At 41.8% G+C, this 24,808-nt stretch overlaps 1 protein-coding gene across 4 annotated transcripts in view; it reads left to right on the top strand.

Annotated features, from left to right (window-relative positions):
• Positions 1-1,246: 1,246 nt before the first annotated feature.
• COG5 (component of oligomeric golgi complex 5) overlaps positions 1,247-24,808 on the top strand; it is a 270,566-nt gene continuing 247,004 nt past the window's right edge. The window contains exons 1-4 of one of the 4 annotated variants that reach the window (XM_053255351.1): positions 1,247-1,422; positions 1,971-2,170; positions 2,691-2,830; positions 13,022-13,079. In XM_053255351.1, coding sequence (XP_053111326.1) covers positions 2,083-2,170; positions 2,691-2,830; positions 13,022-13,079 — 286 coding nt within the window. In that variant the 5' untranslated portion in view covers positions 1,247-1,422; positions 1,971-2,082. Of the gene's footprint in view, positions 1,423-1,481; positions 2,171-2,690; positions 2,831-13,021; positions 13,080-24,808 lie in introns of those variants that run through there. The other 3 variants (XM_053255350.1, XM_053255353.1, XM_053255352.1) reach the window with 3 other exon arrangements.

Genomic DNA, 24,808 nt, shown 5'->3' with positions numbered 1-24,808 from the left:
CCAGCCTTGTTACGCCCCTGAATCTGAGGCTGATAGCTGAACTAACAAAAGTTGTTTGGAAGGGGTTATAGCTGGTTCTAGATAAAAATGCAGTCTTTCCATCGTTCACATTTGCTTTATACTGTTTAGTGGCCATATTAACTTGTCATTTAGTGCTTTCACATGCTGTCACATGCACAGCCATTTACCGTTCTTTTACAACTACAACTAGGGATGTGCATGGATCCGGTTCGGAGGCCCTTTATGGACCTCCGAACAGGTTCGAAGGACTGATGGTTCAGCTGGTGTGAAGGTGGGAGGGATCTCTTTAAGTATGGAGGAGGGTGCTCTTGCCCCTCCCTCCGCATTTCCCTTGCCGGCCCTGCCTTTTTAAATGGTCTGGCAGGGTGACAGCATACCTCCTTGCCGCTCCAGTGCATCCTTGGACCAGAAGTGACTGAAAGTTGCCTTTGCATGTGCGCACGCCACACTGGTGTGTGGCAAGGAGGTATGCCCCGCCAGTTTTATAAGGCAGTGCCGGTGGGGGAAATGCGGTGGGAGGGACAAAGCACTCTCTTCCGTTCTTAAAGAGATCCCCTCCTCACATTCGAACCGGCAGGTGCCGTTTCCATGCACAACAACTACAACAAATATGTATGTACCACTTTTCAACAAAAGTTTCCAAAACATAGAGAAATAAGTAAGTAAGAAAGATTGATCCCTGTCCCCAAAGGGTTCACATTCTAAAAAGAAACATAGACACCAGCAACAGTAACTGGAGAGGTACTGTGCTAGGTGTGGGTGTGTGTGGATAGGGCCAGTTGCTCTCCCTCTGCTAAATAAAGAGAATCACCACTTTTAAAAGGTGCATCTTTGCTCAGTTAGCAGGGGGATTTATACTCATAGCTGCTCAAAGCCTCCCCTCAAATAATAGTGTTTTTAAAAAAAACAATTCCCGATAACTAAGCACTATCCAGCAATGTAGAAAGGTATTACTCCGAAAAACCGTGACTAATAAGGAATATTAAAACATGCATAAAGCATCCATGAGAAACATGCATGTCGATTAGTGGGTTTCTTTCCCAATGTCTGTGGCAGTCTTGGACGCCGCGGCCTGAATCAGCGGGTTCAAGGCTGCAAAAACTACAGCGCAGCTTCCAGAACTCTACCGGAGGTCCGAGCGTATTATTCGCACCCAATTGAATTGAGTAACCATTGCCAAGACAACGACGCAACGCTGGCCGGTCATTGCACTCGGCATCCAGCTGGCCCTGGCGCTGTGTGGATACAGAAAACTACAATTCCCTGCATGCAGCAAAGTCCCGTGCTGCCCATTGTCTCTAGAGTTCACAGCGATAGACTGAAAAGCGGAACAAAAATATAGGTTTCTGTTTCTTCACTTGGAGCTGCACCAGGAGCGGACCCTAGCTATAGGAAACAATTGTTAGTGTTCTAGAAACACCAACGCTTTGAATAAGTTAAGGGTCGCTATTTTAGGGGCGGAAGGTTGAGTAATGTATTTTAAACACTGATACGGAAGCGGGAATGTCTGTTTACTGCACAGAGACAGAAAGAGATGAGTTTGTTTGAAAGTCTATGTTTTATTGCTGACTCTTTTGCCTCTAAAAGGGCCAATGTTCCACAACTATATTTGTCTGAAAAAAGCCAGTTTTTTGTCTCAACAGAAAAACTCAGCTGAAGTTTTTGTTCCAAAGAGATAGAAAAAGAGTAGAAATACACACGGTACGGGGAAAACGGAAAGGTGCCATAGGCCGTAATTCTCCAAGTAGTCAGAATGGTGTCGCTCTATCCCTTCGCATCTCTATAGTGGATTAATATGTTTGGCAGCATAGGAAGTTAAGAGTGGAAAATCTGTTCACTATTAGACCGGAAGTAGCAATAAGAATTGCGATGACGTGTGACTCTGATAGAGATAGAAAGACTCTTTAAAGTCTACGGTGACTCGCATCTTCTTTTTTAAAAATCTCTAGTGATTGTCACTTGAGACCGGTCTGATATACAGTACTGTGAAGCTAGCAACGTAGACAGCGCCGTCGCCGGCTTAGTGCGTCATCGTGAAGCTTCTCGAGTCTCTGTGCCAGCATGGACGAGGAAAGGGGCGCCGCTAGTCTTGGAACGGCAACTGCAGCCCCCCAGCAGGACCCGGCTCTTGGGGAGCTACTAGGAGACGGTAAGGGAAAAGTTTCCTGGCGGGGCGGGCAGGTCTGTTGGTACACTTCTAATCCTCAAAAGTAGGTTCTACGTGGAGTTTGCTCCCAAGTAAGTGCTTCATGCTAGTGCTATCTAAATTTCTGCCTTCCCCCAGCTCGAATAGTTGCAACTACTGAGAAACATAGTGCTGGAACAGATAAAGGTCTGTGGGGTCATGGAGGCTTTCTTGGGCGTTCATTTCTGCTTGGGCAGCCAGGGAGTTTCTGTGACTTGTCTCTGTTATTTACAAGGGTCACGTGTACTTTCTTTGCTCTGGATGCCTGGCAGTTATTGCTACAAGTTGACTTCCTGAGTTCCTGACAACTTATAAAAAATGTGCATCTATTCATCTACATGACAGACAAGCTTGGGGAACTACTTGGTTTCCAGGTTTGATGTTGTGGAGGCTTCTGTCCAAGTAGAGGTCAACTGGAAATGAGCCTTGATTCAAAGTTTGTAAGGGAGAAAGAAATTGAGCTCTCCTCCTCCGTCTTTTCCAGAATGTTATGCTGACTTTTTAAAGGAAGACTTTGATGTAAAGGCATACACCTCACAATCTATTCATCAAGCTGTAATAGCTGAACAGTTAGCAAAACTTGCTCAAGGGATCAGTCAGCTGGATAAAGAACTCCATTTGCAAGTAAGTGCCATGCATTCTGTTTAGATTGTCAGTCCTTTCGGGACAGCAAATCATCTTATTCTTGTTATGTATAAGCCATGTTGTGAACCTTTTGTTGAAAAGCAGTATGTAAATATTTGTAACTATAATAATCTGTATAAATATATCTGAGACCTGAATTGCATTGTTGTTAAATATACCCATGTTCTGTAGATAAGTAATCTTATATTTACTAGCTGAATATACTTCTTCTTAGTATATATGCTTGTGAGGAACTGATTGTTAAATTTTGCTGCCTGCAGAAAGTACTTGAATAAATCATAGAAATCTGGATCATGATCCATTGGCATTCATGATATATGGGTTACTGTGCCTGTGCAAGGTCCTCGTGGATAGACTTATCAGCTCCTCTCAACGCCCCCACCCCACTCTGCATGAGCTCAGTGTGTCTGTTATTTCCGGCATTTGGGGTGCCATTTTCTTCAGTTTCTTTGTGACCGCCAGAGTATCGAGACCTTCTAGACTATTGCTCCTTGGTTTTGTGAAGAAAATAGTTCTTTGTGTAGATTGCCCGTACTACAGCATCCCTGACAGCTGGCTGTCTACCTCTGTTTGAAAACCTCCAGCAAAGGAGAGCCCACCGCTGCACAAGGCAGACTGTTCCACTGTGGAACAGCTCTTACAGTTAGGAATTCTTCCTAAGGTCTTGCTTCCTTGTAATTTGAACCCATTGGTTTTGCCCACAGGAGCAATAGAGAACAAGTCTGCTCTTTCTGTGTGATAGCCTTTCTGAAGATGACTGTCATATCTCCCTTTTGTCTTTTCTTCTCCAGGCTAAACATACCCAGCTCCTTCTAGGGATGTGCACGAACCAGTTAGGAGGCCATGTTGGAGGCCTCCGAACCGGTTCGGAGCCGGACCGGTCCGGTGGTCTGGCACTGGGGGGGGGTGTCTACCTTTAAAGGCGGGGGGGGTTAGAACTTACCCCTCCCGCCACTCTTCCCCCTCCGGCGCTGCAGTTTAAAGCGAAGTTTTTGGGGCGGCAGCGAGGAACGCTGCCACCCCAAAAACTTCGCTTTAAACTGCAGCGCCGGAGGGGGAAGAGCGGTGGGAGGGGTAAGTTCTACCCCCCCGCCCTTAAAGGTAGACCCCCCCCTCAGTGCTGGTCCAGACTGGTCCGGACCGATGCACATCCCTAGCTCCTTCAACTGTTCCTCGTAGGACTTAGTTTACTTTCCAGATCCCTCACCATCTTTGTTGCCCTTTTCTGTACGCATTCCAGTTTATCAATGTACTTCTTAAAATGCGGGGCAGAATTTGACACAGGAACAGGTACTCAGTTTGGGAATGCTTCTGGACCCAAGCTGCTCTCTGGTGTCCTAGGTTGAGGCAGTAGCCAGAGGTGCTTTCTATCAGCTTTGGCTGATACAACCAACTGCATCCATTTCTTGATATCAATGACCTCAGAACAGTGGTCTACAGGTGAAACCCGGAAAATTAGAATATCGTGCAAAAGTCCATTAATTTCAGTAATGCAAATTAAAAGGTGAAACTGATATGAGACAGACGCATTACATGCAAAGCGAGATAAGTCAAGCCTCAATTTGTTATAATTGTGATGATCATGGCGTACAGCTCATGAAAACCCCAAATCCACAATCTCAGAAAATTAGAATATTACATGGAACCAAGAAGACAAGGATTGTAGAATAGAACAATATCGGACCTCTGAAAAGTATACAGTGTACTGTGCTTGATTGGCCAGCAAACCCGCCTGACCTGACCCCATAGAGAATCTATGGGGCATTGCCAAGAGAAGGATGAGAGACATGAGACCAAACAATGCAGAATTGCTGAAGGCCACTAATGAAGCATCCTGGTCTTCCATAATACTTCATCAGTGCCACAAGCTGATAGCATCCATGCCACGCCGCATTGAGGCAGTAATTGCTGCAAAAGGGGCCCAAACCAAGTACTGAATACATATGCATGCTTATACTTTTCAGAGGTCCGATATTGTTCTATTCTAAAAATATACAAAAAATGCCAACAAGGAAATAATGATCTGCTATTACAAGTCTAGTCCAACTAGAAGAGGTTATTTTAAAAGAATGTACCAAATTTGGAAAGAGAAGCATCCAGATACAGAAATAACAGAACAAAGGCTAGCAGACCAGAGAAGATTCATAATAAGAAATAAAGTATTCACAGGAGTTGAGCTGGAAGAACTGCAAAGAGCAGCACAGGCTCAAGACATGGAAGAAGAATTACCACCAAAAGAAGCAGTTGCTCAGGTGCAGGTGGAGGAGCTGTTGGAAATAGAGGATGCCACCGTTGCTGAACTGTTTCAAAATCAAAACCAGGCAACCTCCCCTTTGCCTTCACCTCAAAAACCCAAATGCCGTTTAACAGAAAAGCAACAAGAACTAAAGCAAAAAATAACTGAGCACATGAACCAAACAACCACCAGGGTTCGACTTCCAGTTCTAATAACAGTTGCCAAAAAACAACTTGCTCAGGTATTAAAAGATGTCAGTGCTGCACTTGCAGAAATAACAACCAATAATTTGCAAGAAACAAACCAACTAATGTACAGTGCAGCAACAATAACAACACAAGAGCTCGGATATAAGATCAGTGGACCTGTTAAAATAGAAAGCAGTACATCACCTAAATGGAAGACTAGATTAGAAAATAAAATCTCCAGGCTTAGATCAGATGCTAGTAAATTGAAAGATATGAAAGACAAGAAGCTGAAGAATGAAAACACCAAACAGTATCTGATCAAAAAATACCACCTAGATTCAAGGAAAATTAGAGAAGTCCTGGAAATAATAAAGCAGCAAATAACAGCAGTGTCAAAGAAGATTAGCAGATATGAAGCCAGAACTACACAACACAGGCAGAATCTCCAATTCCAGTCGAATCAGAGACGTTTCTACCAAAGCATAGCAGGAGAAACTGCAAGAAACCTAGAAACACCAAATAAAGAAGAAATAGTGCAATTCTGGGGGAAATTATGGGACAATCCAAGAGATTATAATAAAAAAGCAGGGTGGATGAAAGAGGTCGAAAAATGTAACCAACAAATGCAAGCTCTAATAATAACACCAGAAGTAATAAGTGAAAGAGCAAAGAAAATTAAAAATTGGACTGCTCCAGGCGACGATGAACTGCATGGCTTTTGGCTTAAACACCCAACAAGCCTTTATAAACAACTATCAAAACAGTTCAATCACATTTTGCAAGGAGGTGATATTGAACAATGGCTAACAACTGGGAAAACTCATCTCATCATGAAAGACCCAGCAAAAGGTGCAGTTCCAAGTAATTATAGACCGATCACCTGTCTGCCAACCATGTTCAAATCAGAGGCGTATCTAGGGAAAATAGCGCCTAGGGCAAGCACTGAAATGGCGCCCCCTATCCAAACATCTGACACCCATCTTTCAGATAACTTTACCATAATATCAGCTGAAAAATACAAGTCAAGCTCGTTAATCTTTTAAAATTTAAAAAAATATTTAGCAGTGGACATAGCCAGACCAAAAAATGCCAGAAAATGACAAATTTCAGTATGCTGGGGCTCATGAAATACCCAAATACTATGTGGAGGTGTACTTGGAAAACTAAACAGAAGTGCCTGTCTAATGCTGCACTATGCATTGTAGCATCACTATTACATAAGTTTTAAAAATAAATGGAGAATTTGACTTTTCCCAGATACTCTGAAAATAATTAAAGGATATGCAGAGTAAACTGTGTCACTGCTTGGAATATATTCTAGTCTTTCAGAAAGACAGTTAAAATGAGAGAAAGAGAGCAAGAAACTCCCAGTGGGTCTTAATACTAAGGATTTCACACTGATTCAAAGACAAACTCACCATTAATAGTCATATTATTAAGACATCACATTTAACTCACTTATCACAAGAAGCAAAGTAGAGCAAATGAATACAATCCTAGCTCATAAGCTTCAGCTCAGTATTCACAAACCCTGATTCTCTGTACATCGTGCCAAACTAAATATGTGTGCAGTGACATATTTTATTAATTTAAAATTTTTTTAATCTGTAGCCCCTTCAGGGGGCTTCCTAAAGGCTGTGGGGGGGGGGGGGTGTCTGCAAAAGTTCCCCTTCCCCCTGCTGGCCTCTAGAGCCTCGCAGGGACCATTTGAGCATGTGCAGTGGCCATTTTTAAAAATAATTTTTTTAAATGGCCGCTGAAAACAAAATGGCCACTGTGCATGCTCAAATGGCCTCTGTGAGGCCTGGCATGGCCTAGGGCCTCACAGAGGCCATTAGAGTATGCATGGTGACCATTTTGTTTTGGTGGCCATTTATTATTATTATTTTTTTAATTTTTAAAAATGGCGCCCCCCTTCAAGTGGCGCCCGGGCCCTGCCTGCCCCACCCTAGATATGTCCCTGCAAATTATTAACTAGAATAAAAGCAGATGAAGTGATGCAACACTTATTAACTAACAAACAGCTTCCAGTTGAACAGAAAGGAAATTGCCCGAACACCAGAGGCACAAAAGACCAACTGCTGATTGACAAAATGATTTTAGAAAACTGCAAGAGAAGAAAAACCAATCTAAGTGTTGCATGGATAGCCTACAAGAAAGCCTTCGATTCATTGCATCACACATGTATACTAAAATGTTTAGAAACAACTGGTGTCAGCAAAAACATTCAGATATTTATTAAAAAAAGCAATGAGCATGTGGAGTACACAGTTAACAATCAATGGCGGGACACTTGGACAGGTTAGCATTAGAAGAGGCATTTTCCAAGGGGACTCACTATCCCCTCTGTTGTTTGTAATCGCCATGACCCCACTTTCACAAATACTAAACCAAACAGGCCTCAGATACCAAACATCTAAAACATCAAGTAAAATCAACCATCTGCTATACATGGACGATCTGAAGTTGTATGGAAAGTCCCAGTCAGAAATTGAATCACTGCTAAACACTGTCCGTATATTCAGTAGTGATATAGCAATGGAGTTTGGACTAGACAAGTGTGCTGCATTAATAATGAACAGAGGAAAAATAAGAAAAACAGAAGGAATAGAACTGCCCAATGGAAGCAAGATCAAGAACCTGGAAGAGAAAGAACCTTACAAATACTTGGGCATTCTCCAGGCTGATAACATCGCACACACTGAAGTTAAAAGAAAAATTGGAAGTGAATACATCAGGAGAGTTAGAAAAATCCTCAAGTCCAAACTCAATGGCGGGAACACCATACAAGCCATAAACACCTGGGCTATACCTGTTATCAGATACACTGCAGGAATAATAGACTGGACCCAGGCAGAGCTAGAGACGCTAGATTGTAAGACCAGGAAAATCATGACCATCAATCATGCTCTGCACCCCCGCAGTGATGTCGATAGGCTCTACCTCCCTCGCAGCTCAGGTAGAAGAGGAATGCTGCAAGTCCATCAAACAGTAGAGGAGGAGAAAAGAGGCCTTGAAGAATATATCAAGGACAGTGAAGAAGATGCACTTCAAATGGTCAATAATGCGAAACTATTCAACACCAATGAAACAAAGCAGGCCTACAAGAAAGAACAAGTCAAGAACCGAGCAGAAAAATGGAAAAATAAGCCACTGCATGGTCAATATTTGCACAATATAAATGGAAAATCAGACATCACCAAGACCTGGCAATGGCTTAAGAATGGCAGCTTGAAGAAAGAAACAGAGGGTTTAATACTGGCTGCACAAGAACAGGCACTAAGAACAAATGCAATAAGAGCAAAAGTCGAAAAATCCACCACAAACAGCAAGCGCCGCCTTTGTAAAGAAGCAGATGAAACCGTGGACCACCTAATCAGCTGTTGTAAAAAGATCGCACAGACAAACAAAGGCATGACAAAGTAGCAGGGATGATACACTGGAACATCTGCAAAAAATACAAGCTACCTGTAGCCAAGAATTGGTGGGACCATAAAATTGAAAAAGTTGAAGAAAATGAAGATGTAAAAATATTATGGGATTTCTGACTACAAACAGACAAACATCTGCCACACAATACACCAGATATAACTGTAGTCGAGTAGAAAGAAAAACAAGTTAAAATAATCGACATAGCAATACCAGGGGATAGCAGAATAGAAGAAAAAGAAATAGAAAAAATCACCAAATACAAAGATCTACAAACTGAAATTGAAAGGCTGTGGCAGAAAAAGACCAAAATAATCCCAGTGGTCATTGGCACCCTGGGTGCAGTTCCAAAAGACCTTGAAGAGCACCTCAACACTATAGGGGCCACAGAAATCACCATCAGTCAATTACAAAAAGCAGCTTTACTGGGAACAGCCTATATTCTGCGACGATATCTATAACAATTGACAATAATATTCAGCCATCCCAGGTCCTTGGGAAGGATTCGATGTCTGGATAAAACAAACCAGTCAATAACACCTGTCTGACTGTGTAAACAAGAAATAATAATAATAATAATAATAATAATAATAATAATAATAATAATAATAATAATAATGGTTAAACGCCTGGCGAAACAGGTGGGTCTTGTGAAGGGCCTTAAAAGCATCCAGGGAGGGGGCTGAATGAATCTGGGGGGGAAGAGTGTTCCAAAGAACATGGGCGGCCATAGAGAAGGCCCTCCTATGGGCCCAGGCACTACACACTACGCACTATACCAGGGCCTGGGACACTAAGGAGGGCCAATGAGAAGACCTCACAGGTTGATATACAACTGGCTGAGAGAGGCGATCTCAGAGGTATACAGGTGCTAAACGCATAATTGTTCAAGTTCCTAAAAATGTTCTTGTTCTTGAGATAAATGACCTCAGAACAGTAGTACATCTGCTGGTCACCTCCAGTCTTGACTACTGTAATGTGTTCTATGTGGGGCTATCTTTGTACGTAGTCTGGAAACTGCAATTGGTCCAGAATGCCACAGCCAAGTTGGTCTCTGACTCATCTCGGAGACACTGTATCACTCCTATCTTAAAAGATCTACACTGGTTGCCGATAAGTTTCTGGACGAAATACAAGGTCTTGGTTATAACCTATAAAGCCTTAAACAGCTTGGGCCCTGGGTATGTAAGAGAATGTCTTCTTCGCTACGAACCACACCGCCCATTGAGATCATCAGGAGAGGTTTGTCTGCAGTTGCCATTAGCTTGTCTGGTGTTTACTCAGGGATGGGCCTTCTCCATTGCTGCCCTGAGGCTTTGGAACACACTTCCTGCTGAAATAAGAGCTTCTCCATCTCTTACAACTTTTAAAAAGGCAGTCAAGACATATTTGTTTACCCAGGCTTTTAATTAGATATTGTTTTAATTGTTTGGTTTTTTAATAGTTTTAACCTTTTTAAATTTTACATTGTAATGTTTTAACCTTTTTATTTGTTGTTTTTATTGTATTGCTGTAAACTGCTCAGAGACTTGTGTTATGGACAGTATACAAATATGTTAAATAACTTTTTTTAAAAATGCAAAGTTAAGATGTAGATGTAAAAATTAATATGTATTGCTGGTCACATAGCATGTTCAATTACAATTTGATTTGCTTTTCTCATAGAAACAGGAATAACCCACATGATTTATTTTGGAGTTGTCTGTCTATATTGGATATGCACAAGTTTTCAAAGAAAAATTTTCCAGAGTTACAGCTTTACTTGCTGAATAAATTCCTGAGCTTTTCTGGGATCTTATCTAAGCATAGAGTAGTGATCCTGTCAGGATTGCAAGCAGGAAAACTTCTGCTTGTTTACCTCATTAAAAAAAATAAAAGAAAAACTATATCTGTATACTGCTTCTCAACCATTAATGCTTTCAAAGCAGTTTGCAATAATAAAATTAAATTTACAGGTAGTTGATATTGTTCTTACAATGACAAATCATGTATTGTTCTGCTAGTTGAGAAAGAATTTCCAAGGCAAGACAGCTGATTCTTTAAGTCAATGATCTTCACTACTTTTCAATTAGGGCCACTTTGGCAAAAAACCTTCACTGTGAAAGCTATTTCCCACTGTGATCTCTTCCGCATAGTACTGCACTTTTCTCAGTACTAGGAGGGCTCTTTAAGAGGGACAGCTCCTTCTCTTAAGAGCTCAAGGAGAAAAGCATTGAGACGGGTTACACTTCACAGCAGAGCCTCAAGAGGGTTCTATTTCCCTTAAAGGAGCCTCACTCCCTGCTGGGCAAAGGACAGTAGGGATGTGCATGAATGTTTCAGTGGGGTGGGGAGCATGAGTAAAACAGGTCCTTACCTGCTCCCCACTGCTTTTCTGAGCGTTACATGGTGCCACTCAGAAGTCTGTGCAGCTGCAGGGCTTCACCCAGCGGCCTGCACGTGGTGGTGGGACTTGCATAGCCACTGTGCATGTGCGGTGGCCATGTGCGTGGTCAGCATGGCATTGCTGGCCATGTGTGTCCCACCGCTGTGCGCAGGCTGCTGGGTGAAGCCCTGCGGCCACACGCAGACTTCAGTGCAGTGCGGTGCCCAGAAACGCGACGGGGTGGCAGAGGAGCAGCTAAGGACCTGCTTTACTCATGTTTAAAGGTACCACTTCCTGCCATGCCAAATCGATTCGTGCACATTCCTAAAGGGCAGCACTGTATCGTGGAATGGTCATCTCTGCATGGTGTGAGCAGGACAGTGCAGAATATTTAGCTTTGGTCAAAGCTTTGCACTGGCCCAATAAACAATTAGTCAGGGAGCTGGTTGATGGGAGCTACTGCTGGACCTCGCAATGAAGAACATTGCTTTAAGTAATCCGTCCTCAGAATTTTTTCTCTGTGTGTGATATTTGTATCCCTGTAGCATAAGAAAGCAGAGGTAATAATCTTTAAAAACAAAAAGCACCACCACCACCATTAGTCCCCTTCCAGAATAATCAACTAAAAAGCTTAAACAACAACTATGAATATTTATATACCGCTCTTCAACCAAAGTTCACAAAGCAGTTTACAAAGAAAAATACATAAATAAAATGGCCCCCTGTCCCCAAAGAGCTCACAATCTAAAAGAAACATAAGGCAGATATCAGCAACAGCCACTGGAGGGATGCTGTGCTGGGGCTGGATAGGGCCAGTTGATCTCCCCCTGCTAAATATAAGAGAATCACCACTTTAGTGGGTGTCTCTCTGCTCAGTTAGCAGGGGTAGTCACCACTAGTTATGGTGGTAGGCACCACTAGTTATGACCATATGTGTAACATGCAGTGTACAACGCTAATTTGTGTAATGTGCATTTTTGAATAAATATTGTAGACATATGATAAATTACTGTATTTGCTTCATACTCTTAGGATTTTGATAGGAATGTTGGTTTTTTTTTCAACTTACTTCTGTTAACTATTGGATTGTAGTAGTAGTTTCATCAAATCAAGCCCCAACCCAAGATCTATTAGATGAAGATGCCCTCTTGTAGAAGTCATTCTTTGTGATATTAAATATCTGAAATTAATGATGTTTGAATGAAAGAAAAAGGGAGAATTCAATATTAGCTGCAGCACACTTTATATAGGGGTAAAGATGGTACAAATGTTGTTCTAGAGGAGAGGTTGTAGCGTAGTGGTAGAACATATCCTTTGTATCCAGAAGGTCCTAGGTTCAGTCCCTGGCATCTCCTAATAAGGTACTGAGCCAGATGGACTGTTGTCTTGGTTAATAGAAGGCAGCTTCCTATTTTCACATATATTTTCATTCAAAATCCTTCTTAAATATCTGCCAGCATTCTATCATTAGTCTGTTGGGGAAATTGCTGGGTGAATCAGATTTTGCTGAGGCGAGGTATTCATGTTGAATAATTGCACTCTGCTTCCAGCCAGAGTAGTAGAATTCTTCTAAGCATGAAAGTCAGCAATCACTCTTGAAATAAGTCAAGTCCTCTTTGTCATGGGAAACTCAACTCGTAATAACTTAGCCACAAGCTAAGTTTGTTTGCCTTTCTGTGAAGTTGTATACCTTTGGGGTTAGGCGCTTAAGTGGAAGCCTGGTAGGCTGTTAGTTACTGAAATGGCTCTGGTTATGCCCAATAAATAGCTGCCCTAAAATTTTATATCCTCCTGTGCTGCTAGGGCAAACAAACATTAACCACAAAATGAATTCTGCACTTCCAAAAGGACTTTGGACTTGTATGCCTCAATCAGCATCCTCCCATGCCATGCCAAATTGCCTTCTGATTTAAACTGACATTCAGATGATAACTGGTGGTCTTTCTTTATAGGTAGTTGCAAGGCATGAGGACTTACTGGCACAAGCAACTGGCATAGAATCTCTGGAAGGTAAGCATGATTTATATTTTTAAATTATGAAAAATCTCTTATCAATAAGTATTAGGGCTGTTTCCATTTAAATATACTTGAGTCAATTAATTATATCAATTTTAGTCTATTTAGTGGAGACAAAACACAATTTTTGAAGCAAATCCTTTTTGCTTTTAGGCATGACTTAGAAACTGTATTCCCTCCTGTGTAGGCTTGTGCCTGAAACGTTTCGGAGGCCATTATGAAGGCCTCCGAAATGTTTCGGCACTGGGGGCAGTTTTGGCGCCGAAACGCTGACGGGGGTAGCACTTTAAGGGCGGGGGAGGGTGTTTGTGCTCCTGATTTCCAGTTGTGTAAACCTAGAGATTTTTGGCCATGTGGGGGTGATGTGGTGAGTCTACATTTACCTGAGATCAGTAGCTGTAGATCAGATCTACAGCTATTGATCCTGGGTAAATGCCAGGATAGCACATTGCCACCCTAGATCATCAAAAATTTCCAGGTTCACACAACTAGAAACCAGGAGTGCACATGCCATGCTAATCTGGCATTTAACATTTATTGGAGATATTTCTGATTTCATGAACCTGCCCTGTAAGTCTACTTCTCCCCTGCCAATAGCATGCCCCATCTTCAGCCATTGTTGGTCTTTGCACCAATGGTAGAATATCTCCAGAACTATTTCAATATAATAGATATTTGGGGGGTGGGGGTGGGAGGCACAGCTTTGCAGTGGTTCTGCTCCTACCTCACAGGCAGATTCCAGATGGTGTCCCTTGGAGACTGTTGTTCTTCCAAATCTAAACTTTCCTATGGTGACCCTCAGGGCTCCATATTGTCTCCGATGTTAACATCTACATGAAACCGCTAGGAGAGATCATCAGGAGATTTGGTGCAGGCTTGTCTTGTGGTAGCAAGTATGACTTGTCCCCTTAAGCTAAGCAGGATCTACCCTGGTTGCATATGAAAGGGAGACTAGAATGTGAGCTCTGTAAGATATTCCCCTTAGGGGATGGAGCCGCTCTGGAAGAGCATCTAGACTCCAAGTTCCTTCCCAGGCATCTGCAAGATAGGGCTGAGAGAGATTCCTGCCTGCAACCTTGGAGAAGCCGCTGCCAGTCTGTGAAGACAATACTGAGCGAGATGGACCTATAGTTTGACTCAGTATATGGCAGCTTCCTATGTTCCTATGTGTTATCAATAAGTTGATGACACCCAATTCTATTTCTCCATGTCAACATCATCAGGAGAAGGCATAATCTCTTTAAATGCCTGCCTGGAGGCAGTAATGGGCTGGATGAGGGATAACAAACTGAGGCTGAATCCAGATAAGACAGAGGTACTTATTGGGTGGGGTCAGAACTTGTCAGACGATTTTGATCTGCCTGTTCTGGATGGGGTCACACTCCTACGGAAGGAACAGGTACACACGTGGACAAATGTGTTGGTACCCCTCCACGAAAAAAGAAGAACCCACAATTGTCTCTGAAATCATAAAAAAGCCAGTCTGGAATTTTTTTTGTCCTAAAAAAGCCAGACTAGAATTTGCTAAAATGCATATTTATAAGCCACAATGCTTCTGGGAGAATGTATTTTGGACAGATGAGACAAAACTGGAGCTTTTTGGCAAGTAACGTCAGCTCTATGTCCACAGATGAAAAAATGAAGCTTTCAAAGAAAAGAACACCATACCTACTGTGAAACATGGAGGAGGCCCGGTTATGTTATGGGGCTGCTTTGCGCCATCTGGCATGGGGTGCCTTGAGTCTATGCAGGGAACAATGAAATCTCAAGACTAGCAAGACATTCTGGAGCGAAACGTAATGCCCAGTGTCAGAAAGCTCTGTCTCAGTCGCAGGGCATGGATTCTCCAACAGGATAATGACCCAAAACACACAGCTAAAAGTACCCAAGAATGGCTAAGGACAAAACATTGGACTATTCTGAAGTGGCCTTCTATGAGCTCTGATTTGAATCGTGTCGAACATCTATGGAAAGAACTGAAACGTGCAGTCTGGAGAAGACACTCTTCAAACCTGACACAGCTGGAGCAGTTTGCTCAGGAAGAGTGGGCCCAACTACCTGTTGACAGGTGCAGAAGTCTCATTGAGAGCTACAGGAATCATTTGTTTGCAGTGATTGCCTCTAAAGGTTGTGCAACAAAATATTAGGTTAAGGGTCTCATCATTTTTGTCCATGCCATTTTCATTTGTGTTATTATTTGAAATATTCTGTTCCATCAAATATTCTGTTCCATCTAAAGCAAAGTCTGATTTTTGTTAAATGCGGAATAAAGAATAAAGGGTGCCAATTATGTTTGTCAGTTTCAAGTTATTTCAGAGACAATTGTGAGTTCTTCTTTTTTGTGTGGAGGGGTACCAACACACTTGTCCACGTGTGTATGCAGTGTGGGGGTGTTTCTGGATCCAAATCTCTCTCTGGTGTCCCAGGTTGAGGTGGTGGCCAGAGGCGATTTTTATCAGCTTGGCTGATATGCCAGCTGCGTCTGTTTCTTGAGACGAATGACCTCAAAACGGTGATACATATACTGGTAACCTCTAGGCTGGATTACTGCATTGTGCTGTATGTGGGGCTGCCTTTAAAGCAGCCCCACATAGCCTTGCCTTCGCTGTCTGTAAACTACAGTTGGTCCAGAATGTGGCGGCCAGGTTGGTCTCTGGGTCATCTAGGAGAGATCATGTAGTTCTTTCAACTTTTCTGTTGAAAGAACTACATTGGCTGCTGATACGTTTCCAGGCGAAATACAAGTTGCTGGTTATTACCTATAGAGCCCTAAACAGCTTAGGCCCTGGGTATTTAAGAGAATGTCTTCTTCACCATGAGTCCCACCGCCTGTTAAGATCATCCAGAGAGGTTCGTCTGTGGTTGCTGTCAACTTATTTGATGGCTACTCAGAAACGGGTCTTCTCCATTGCTGCCCCTGCAGTTTGGAATGTGCTCCCTGTTGAAATAAGAGCCTCCCCATCTCTGGCAACTTTTTAAAAGGCACTGAAGACACATTTGTTCACCCAGGCTTTTAACTAGTTTTATGGTTTCAAATTTTTAATTTTGGGTTTAAATGTTTTCAGTTGTTTAATTGATTTAGTTTTAATTTTAATTGTTTTGTTTTTATTTTGATGTAAACTGCAATGAGCCATTTTTGGAAGGGCAGTGTATAAATCAAATAAATAAATATTTCAAAAAACACCAGTGTAGGGGACTTATACCAGACCCTATGCTACTTCAGTCTGATGATTTTTAAGCATTGGATAGTAGCTTAAATCTCTCTTACCACACCTCCAGTGAAGGTAGATGTATATTTTGGATTTAAAATTAAGCAGTTACTAACAAACTTCCAATTAAATTTCGCTGCACTTTTCTTATGTTAGGATGTATCCCATATATGTCTAAATCAAGTGAAAATTCACAACATGTATGTATGTATGTATGTATGTATGTATGTATGTATTTAAAATATTTATACCCCGCCCCTCCAGTGCATTACTGCTCAGGGTGGCTCACAACAATAAGATAGACACAAGATACAATAAAATTAACTAAATTAAACAAAAAAAAGTTGTCAGATTTAAAACCACAATCATTATTAGGTTCAAATCAAAACTGAAAATTATAAAAAGCTAAAGAACCTACCAGATATAACAAAAATAATAATAATGGAGTATTAAAAAGCCTCATTAAAAAGGTGCATTTTAAGATGTTAGGCCCTGTCTCTAGTCCTGTCAGTAATGTTATCATAGACTTCCAAAATATTTTTACACATCCGTGAAATATGATTAAATTTGTTTCTGATTTGTTACATCTGCAATAGCTAGAATTAACATTGCTGTATATTTTTCTGCAATTATATCACAGGTAAAGTATTTTTATAATTTTTTTTAAAACTTGCACCTGTAGAATAGCTAGGTTCTAAACTAGATATGGAAATGTACTGTCCATCTGCAATAGCTGAAAATCTCTCTCCCTTTTATCCTGAATGCAGTAATTTATATCTGGAGTTTTGCTAAAATCATATGTTTTAGACAAGTCTGCTTAAGCTTGTAAAAGCAAAAACAACCTTTCATATCCATTTAGCCTTCTAGGATTATTGCCTCCCCACTCCCACCATAAACATCTTGAACAGTGGATCCTCATGCCATGTAAACTGCTTTTGAACCTTTCCTCAGTTTCAGAATGCTTTGCCATGCAGTATGGACAGTTGCTGCTTGATAAACACAAGCCCACACCCTTCTTAGTTTTTATAACTAGTCTTTAGGTCTCAGCCATAATAATAAAGCCTACAAGAAACTCTAGACAGCTTCACTGAGAGACAAAACTTGGTTGACCCAGTCATTCAGGTAAATCAACATATCTTTGTTATATAGTAAAGTGCACTATATTTAAACATCACAACACTGAACAAGTTGTTCTGGTAAGAACTAATCTGCCTACTTTTCTTTCACTATACTGTTAATTGTTAATTACCTCCTTCATAAGTTAGCCCACTTCTGCCTCAAGCATTCATGCCTTCCATCTTGAATTGAGGTGGATGACATAATCACAAACTGCGCCATTGAGGTGTCCCTATGTGTCACTATAACTGTAGCAAATTTGGTTCAAATCGGTTAGGCATTTCTCAAGTTAGTCCACTTGCACCTCAAACATTCATGCGTCTGCCATCTTGAATTGGGCTGAGTGACATCATCACAAACTATGCTGTTGTGTTGTCCCTACAACTTTACCCAATTTGGTTCATACTGGTCCAGGCATTGGGGAAGTTGATAGAGGCACGTGACGCACATGCACGCTCACTCTGCTGAGTGATCTCATAAGCTTACTTTCCTTAAGGAAAGAAGGCTAAAAATGGTGAATTGGGGAACTTGTCACTTTAGTCACCCTGCTTGATGTATGACATCTTGTGCTGTACTGGAAAGATATTGCATGTAATGTCTAGAGACTGAAGTTTCACTCTGTTAAACTTAGCAAGGCATCTGGAATTGTTTTGGTTTTTTAATTGCATAGTTTTTAATATGTGGATTTAATTTGTTACTGATGCAGTTGTCATTGTAATGTTCATTCTTAAATTGTCAGTAGGTGGAGCTGTTCATAGACTATATTTCTTAGAGTCCATTTTCTGGGTAAACAGGAGCATTATTTAAATGGAGAAGAACTGACACGGCAGGCTTGTAAGTCATTAAGTAAAATAAACTGCTGACTGGGCTAACTAGAAAAGTTTTTAATTGAAAGGATTCTTGGAGCAATTGAAATAATATAAATACAATTCGATATGGCATGTTTAGTATTTGAACCAATCTTAACCAAAGGAAAAAGTGTTTGGAAAAATCTTATTCATGACTTACCCAGTTTCCCAGATCTGAAGATCATGTGATTCGCCGAATAACTTGCATTCAAGCCCAAAGATTCCTCCTGATATGGCTTGACTATAAATGTTTTCTTGTCAAGGTCTTTGCTTGGGCATTAGTCAAAGTGTGTGTGTGTGTGTGTGTGTGTGTGTGTGTGAACGTAAGTACTTCCTTACTACTGTCTAGACATCCCTGCCAGCTGTGGCACTCAATATTACAGTCCCTGCGTCCCCCCAATATTTAAATTGTTAATATTAAAGACATACTGTATACTGTAGAAATTTGTCCTTTAGTATTAATTCTGGTTGAGTTCATGTAACTAAACAGGTGAAATGTTTCCCTGCATTTGGCTCCTTTGTAGTTCCCAAGCGGTGTTCTGTTGCTTTTTAATTTTGTCTCCTATTCTCTCCATGATGCCATCACCTGTTTGTCAGTATTGAGTAGTAACAATTTTTGACCCCTTAGAAAAATCACTGTCTGTGCCTTTTTTATCTCCTTGTGATGTCTGAAAATGTGCTACCAGAATATTTTTGTCATTTTGTGATGCTCCTGCAAGGAACATACTGTACCTCCAAATGGATGTATTGGCTTGGCTATGATCCTATTTGATCCTCCATTGTGTATTACCCCACAGGAGTGTTCCCATGGGAGTGTTTCAGTGGGGGAGCTCAGTATCTCTGAAAGATGGAAGAAGGAGAATATTCCCACCATCACTCCCAGGAGGTTCAAACACTAGGGATGTGCACAGAACCATGGCAGGGCGGTTCGATTCCGGCGGGGGTGCCGCTTTAAGAGTGGGGGAGGGTGCACTTATCCCTCCCGCTACTTTCCCCCTGTCGGCAGTCGTTGTCGGTAAAAACCTTTGTGGCGGCAGCGTACCTCCCTGCCACCCCTTCCCCCTTCTTGGCCGGAAGTGGCCAGAAGTACTGGATTAACGTGCATGCTCGTGAGATGTGCACATGCAAGCATGCGATGTGCGCGTGCACACCCGGTACTTCTGGCCACTTCAGGCTGAGGAGGGGGAAGGGGCGGCAGGGAAGTACACTGCTACCCCGAAGGTTTTTACCGGCAACGAGCGCTGGTGGGGGGAAAGCGGTGGGAGGGGTAAGTGCACCCTCCCTCGCCCTTAAAGCGGCACCCCTCTTGCATCAAAACTGCCTCCAAACTGGTTTGTGCACATTCCTAACAAACACTTTGTGAACCTTTTGAAGTACGTTTCTTTTTTACCATCTGATATGGGGTTTCACAGCAGGGAACTACAGCCTGCATAGGGAGTAGGACTTGGACCTGGGCTCAAATTCCTGTGCAGCCATGAAGCTCACCAGGTGACTCTTCGTTAGTTGCTGTCTCTCAGCCCGAACCACATCACAGTTTGTTGTGAGGGAAACCATTAGAAAGGTGGGATGCAAAAGTAATAAATAAAAGGGCTACAGAATGGGTTAGGCATGGAAGATTGGTTGTGATTGCACTGGTATGTTTCCCAGACTATGGGAAACACCTATTTCGGGCAGCAGCGATATAGGAAGATGCTAAAAGGCATCATCTCATACTGCATGGAAGATGGTAAACCCCTCCTGTATACTACCAAAGACAAGCACAGGGCTCTGTGGTTGCCAGGAGCTGACACTGACTCAACGGCACACTTTACTTTACCTTTATCCCTAAAACATTGTTTTATTCTAACGTGCTTTTGCATAGATCTGACTTCCTATGCTAATTGCTTTAAATTGCAGTGTTATGTTTCTTTACTATCCGTGCAACAAAAGTACAACCATGAGAGAGATCAGAAGAGCTTATGCATTCCTAACTTTTGCAGTATTATGAACATGGTCTGTGAGCAGCAAATGGGAAACAAATGAATATATTTTGCATTAAAATCTGCTGTTCATTAAAAGGACCTAAATTTTGTACTCAAAGCAGTAGAGACTAGAAACTGGAAATTAGCTGAATATTTGTGCATATGATTATTCTTAGTTACTTTCTCTGTATTTCATCATATGTTTAAATATTTTAATTGTATAATTTCTGTGCAGTGTCTGAGAGAATCTTCCTTAGATCATAAAAGTACAGGGACTGCATTAATAGCTTGATGCCAGAATCTCTGGATGTTTGATGGAGTAATTATAGAAGAAATAACATGTACAGCACCGTGGGAAGGCTGGAAACGCAGTCAGTCTTCAACTTTGTTTTCCGCTGTCAATTTACACAGCCTTGCAGAGCAATCCTATACATGTTTGTTCAAAAGTAAATCCTGCTGTGTTCAGTGATGCTTACTTTCTAGTAAGTGTGTTTAAGATTGCTTCCTTTGTATTTCTTTTTAAAGTTTCAGTTGAACTTGTAGTACTGTGAAAACGATTATATATATCAAATAGTAAGTTTTTGAGGGAGGGAAATAAATTGGTCTTTGTAAAGGAAAAAAATATTCTTCTCAATGTTTTCCAGCATCTGAATTGGTACCCGAAATAGAGCCCTACCCTAATTATAGTCTTGGAGTCCTGTTTCTAAGCAGGGATGGTCAGATTTAAGGAGTTACCCCCCCCCTTTTGTTTTGTTTTTTGTTTTTTTGACAGAGCCTTGGGAGATAACAGCACAAGCCAAGATACTGGGCTTGGGGAAGCAGAATTAGTCATAAAATGGTGGCTTGAGAAGATGAAAGTAACTGAATGGCAGTTTGTACAAAAATTTAGCTTGACAGAACAAGATGTTTTTAACACTGGCTGCCCTGAATTATTGTGAGGATAGGGAGGAATGGATTTATGGCTTGTATTAAACTACTTGCTAGGGATAGGTTCCTAATTTGAGTGGTAGAGCCAATTGCTGGATGCATTATGCTGTTTAAAATTTGCACACACACCCCATGGGGCAATACCTCCCCCCCTCGCCTGTCAATAACTCATGTTTTGTAAAGTCCCTAGTTTAATAATAGAAATTTGGACATAACTCAAAATACAAATCGTCCCTACAAATATTGAAAGGGTAGCAACCCTAGCTCCATTATGTCCCCATCTTATTAAATAACACGTGATATATTGTATTTGAATTATAGTTTCTTGATGTATAGATGACTAAGCCTTGACAAACATGTGGGTTGACATATTCTCATTACATCACCCTAGTATGCTAAGCCTACTTAGTTACATATATAGAATAGGACTCCTACAAGCTTATGATTTTGTACGCGAGTTTTAACTGAAGTGTAAAGAAAATCTAAGTTGTGGTATGCACTCTTAAAATAAAAAAAGAACACTGCATTAAATATGTTGAAGGGGTGCTAAAATGTTCTGTTGGGGAGGAGGGATGTACTGATCCCCATTTTGATAACACAACACCACAAATACATTAGTGTTCCTCAGTTATGCTTGTATATTTTTCACCTTAATTGGGATTTTATAAACTGTTCTTAGGGAACACTTTCTTCTAGCTGTGAAAGCTTTAGTTTAATTGTTGTAAAGGTAATTTTACAGCATGAATTCTTTATGAGCCAATATTATATAATATCCTGTGAATCGTTACCTGTAAGTCATTTACCAATTATTAAAGTCAGTGGGATTTACAAGAATAGTAAAGTACACATTGTAGCTGCAGCCCCTAGGCCTTTATATAGTTTAAAAAATTCATAGAATATAGTGGTCCAAGTATTGAAGAATTAGCATTTTGGCAGCTAGAGATGGCTCGCTCTTCTACTGTAGTAACACTGTTCCAAGCTTTTGTGTCCTTTTGATGAAAGCCTTTTTTGTGTCCTATGATGAAGGGTACAGCAGTGATCTTCACTTTCCCCCCAAGTGGGGGCCACTTTGGCAAAAAAGCAAAACAAAAACCCAACCCTAACCTTCATTGTGAGAGCATTTACCCTCTCTGCTGACCTCCACTTTTCTCAGTGCTGGGAGAACTTTTTAAGAGATGGAGCTCTCTCTTAGGAGTTCTGTGAGGAAAGTGCTGGGAAGGGCTACACTTCCCAGCACTTCATATATGCCTTCCAAGAGGGTGCAAGGGCTCAAGAGGGCTTCATTTCTCTTAAAGGAGCCCCCCACTGGCACTGGGCAAGGCACAGCGCAGTATTAATGGTTGTCTCCATGTGGTGCCTGGGGGGCTGTATTCAGTATTCAAGCTTCACACAGGCCCAATAAACAGTCTGGGGCCTGCACTTAGGATTGATGTGGGCTGCTTTTGGGTCTTTCAATGAAGAACACTGTGCTATAGGGATGTGCATGAACTACGGTTCGAGCACATTTCAGGAGCGGGGCCCGGGAGCTTTAAGAAAATGGAGAGCAGGTCCTTACCTGCTCTCCACCCTAGGGATGTGCACACAACTGGTTCTGTGCACTCCCAGAAGGGTGGGTGGGTTTCTTTAAGGGGAAGGGGAGGTGCTGCCTACCTGCCAGCCCCCACCCCACTACTTTCGCCATGCCGGTGCTCTCGCAAAAAGCAGGCGTGTGAGGTTGCAGCGTGCCTCCCTGCAGCCCTAGTCGCGATGGAAATGGCTGACACGTGTGCGCATGGCATGCATGTGTGTCAACCATTTCCATCGCAATGCTGACTGGGGCTGCAGGGAGGCACGCTACAGCCCTTCGTGCCGGCGGGGGAAAAGAATGGAGCGCTGAACGGTTCCATGCACATCCCCACTCCACCATCCCATGCAGCCTCCTGCTCGAGTGGCACGCATCTCTAGAAGTCCCGCATGGTATGCATCTGCTCTCCTCTTTCTTAAAGCTTCCAAGCCCCGCTCATGAAATGGTGCTTGAACTGAGGTTCGTGCACATCCCTACTGTGCCACAGAATGGTCACCTGCTAAGCTGTTTCCAATCTCAAATAAATGGCCCAAGGAATAGTCACATGCATAAGAAAAATGGCCGGGAACTGACCTAAGGCTTCCACCCTTCAGAATTGGAAGAATATGTCTGTAATAGCATCAGCATGCTTGTTTCGGTTAAATGGGCATGTTTCTCCATTGGCTTTTCTTAGCTAATTATTGTAATAAACTAGCCAATTCAATTGCTCAGCACATACAGTTTATGGTCTAATTGATTGATTAAGTGCTGTCAAGTCAGTGTCAGCTCTTAGTGACCACATAGATAGATTCTCTCCAGGATGATCTGTCTTCAACTTGGCCTTTAAGGTCTCTCAGTGGTGCATTCATGGCTGTCGTAATCAAGTCAATCCACCTTGCTGCTGGTCATCCTCTTCTTCTCTTTCCTTCAACTCCCCCCAGCATTATGGACTTCTCAAGGGAGCCAGGTTTTCACATAATGTGTCCAAAGTATGATAGTTTGAGCCTGGTCATTTGTGCCTCGAGTCTCTAGTGAAAATTCTGGATTGGTTTGTTCTATGATCCATTTGTTTGTTTTCCTGGCTGTCCATGGTATCCTCAAAGGTTTTCTCCAACACCAAAGTTCAAAAGCATCAATGCTTTTTCTTTCTCGCTTCTTCAAAATCCAGCTTTGGCATCCATAGAGTATCACAGGAAAAACCATTGTCTGAACAATTCTATTATTTGTAGGTATAGACATGTCACAGAATCTAAATATCCTTTCCAAGGCCTTCATTGCAACCCTACCACGTGCTAGTCTCCAGCATATTTCTTGACTGCTGGATTGCCTTGTTTTAAATGGGCAACTCACTTGTACTGCTGCGGTCATATTGCATATACCTGGGCAGTATTGGTGTGAGTGGTCAATTAATTGCACTTGAAGTCTGAACTCCTGTGTACTCTTATCTGGGAGGAAGTCCATTTGAATTCAGTGAGATGTCTTTGTTAGGCTGCATTCAAATATACTTACACTAGCTGACATCCAGGCTAAGTTACTCAGTAGCTACTCTAAAGGGCAATTTAATTTTGATAGGACTACTCAGGAGTAATATAGTCTGGATGTCAGCCACTGAACTCAGTGGGCTTACTTCTAAGAAAACTTGGGTTGTAAACTAACAACATCTAGGTGATTTCCTGACTCTATAATCTGGAGAGTAGTACTGGGACCAAATGACATTTTTGGAGCAAGTTAAAAAAACAACACCACACAAACACACCCACACCCCAAAACCGTGGAGGTCCTGATATCTTGAATTATAGCAACATTGGGATCAATATTCACTGTATGCTTTGGACCAGTTATCTTTTCTCTTAGCACTTCATTGTGTAGTAGCTTTGATTGATTTTCTAGGAAATGTTTTCCAATAGTAAATGTAGCATGCACTATTAGGAATTACAGAAATGTCAACCTAACTAGGCAGTTCTGAGAAATTAGCTTCAGATTTCTCTATGTTTCAGACTAGATCACTCAAGCAATCACTAGACTTGTGTTATAGGTACAGTGTTGGGTCTGGCTGTGAGAGAGCAGGGTTGAACTTTGCACTCAGCTGTGGGTGATGTTGGGCAAGTCTCCCCTTTTC

This window comes from Hemicordylus capensis, chromosome 5 (assembly GCF_027244095.1).
Source record: "Hemicordylus capensis ecotype Gifberg chromosome 5, rHemCap1.1.pri, whole genome shotgun sequence".
NCBI classification, from domain to species: domain Eukaryota; kingdom Metazoa; phylum Chordata; class Lepidosauria; order Squamata; family Cordylidae; genus Hemicordylus; species Hemicordylus capensis.
The sequence above is the reverse complement of the archived record's forward strand: the minus strand, read 5'-3'. Positions and strand labels throughout refer to the sequence as shown.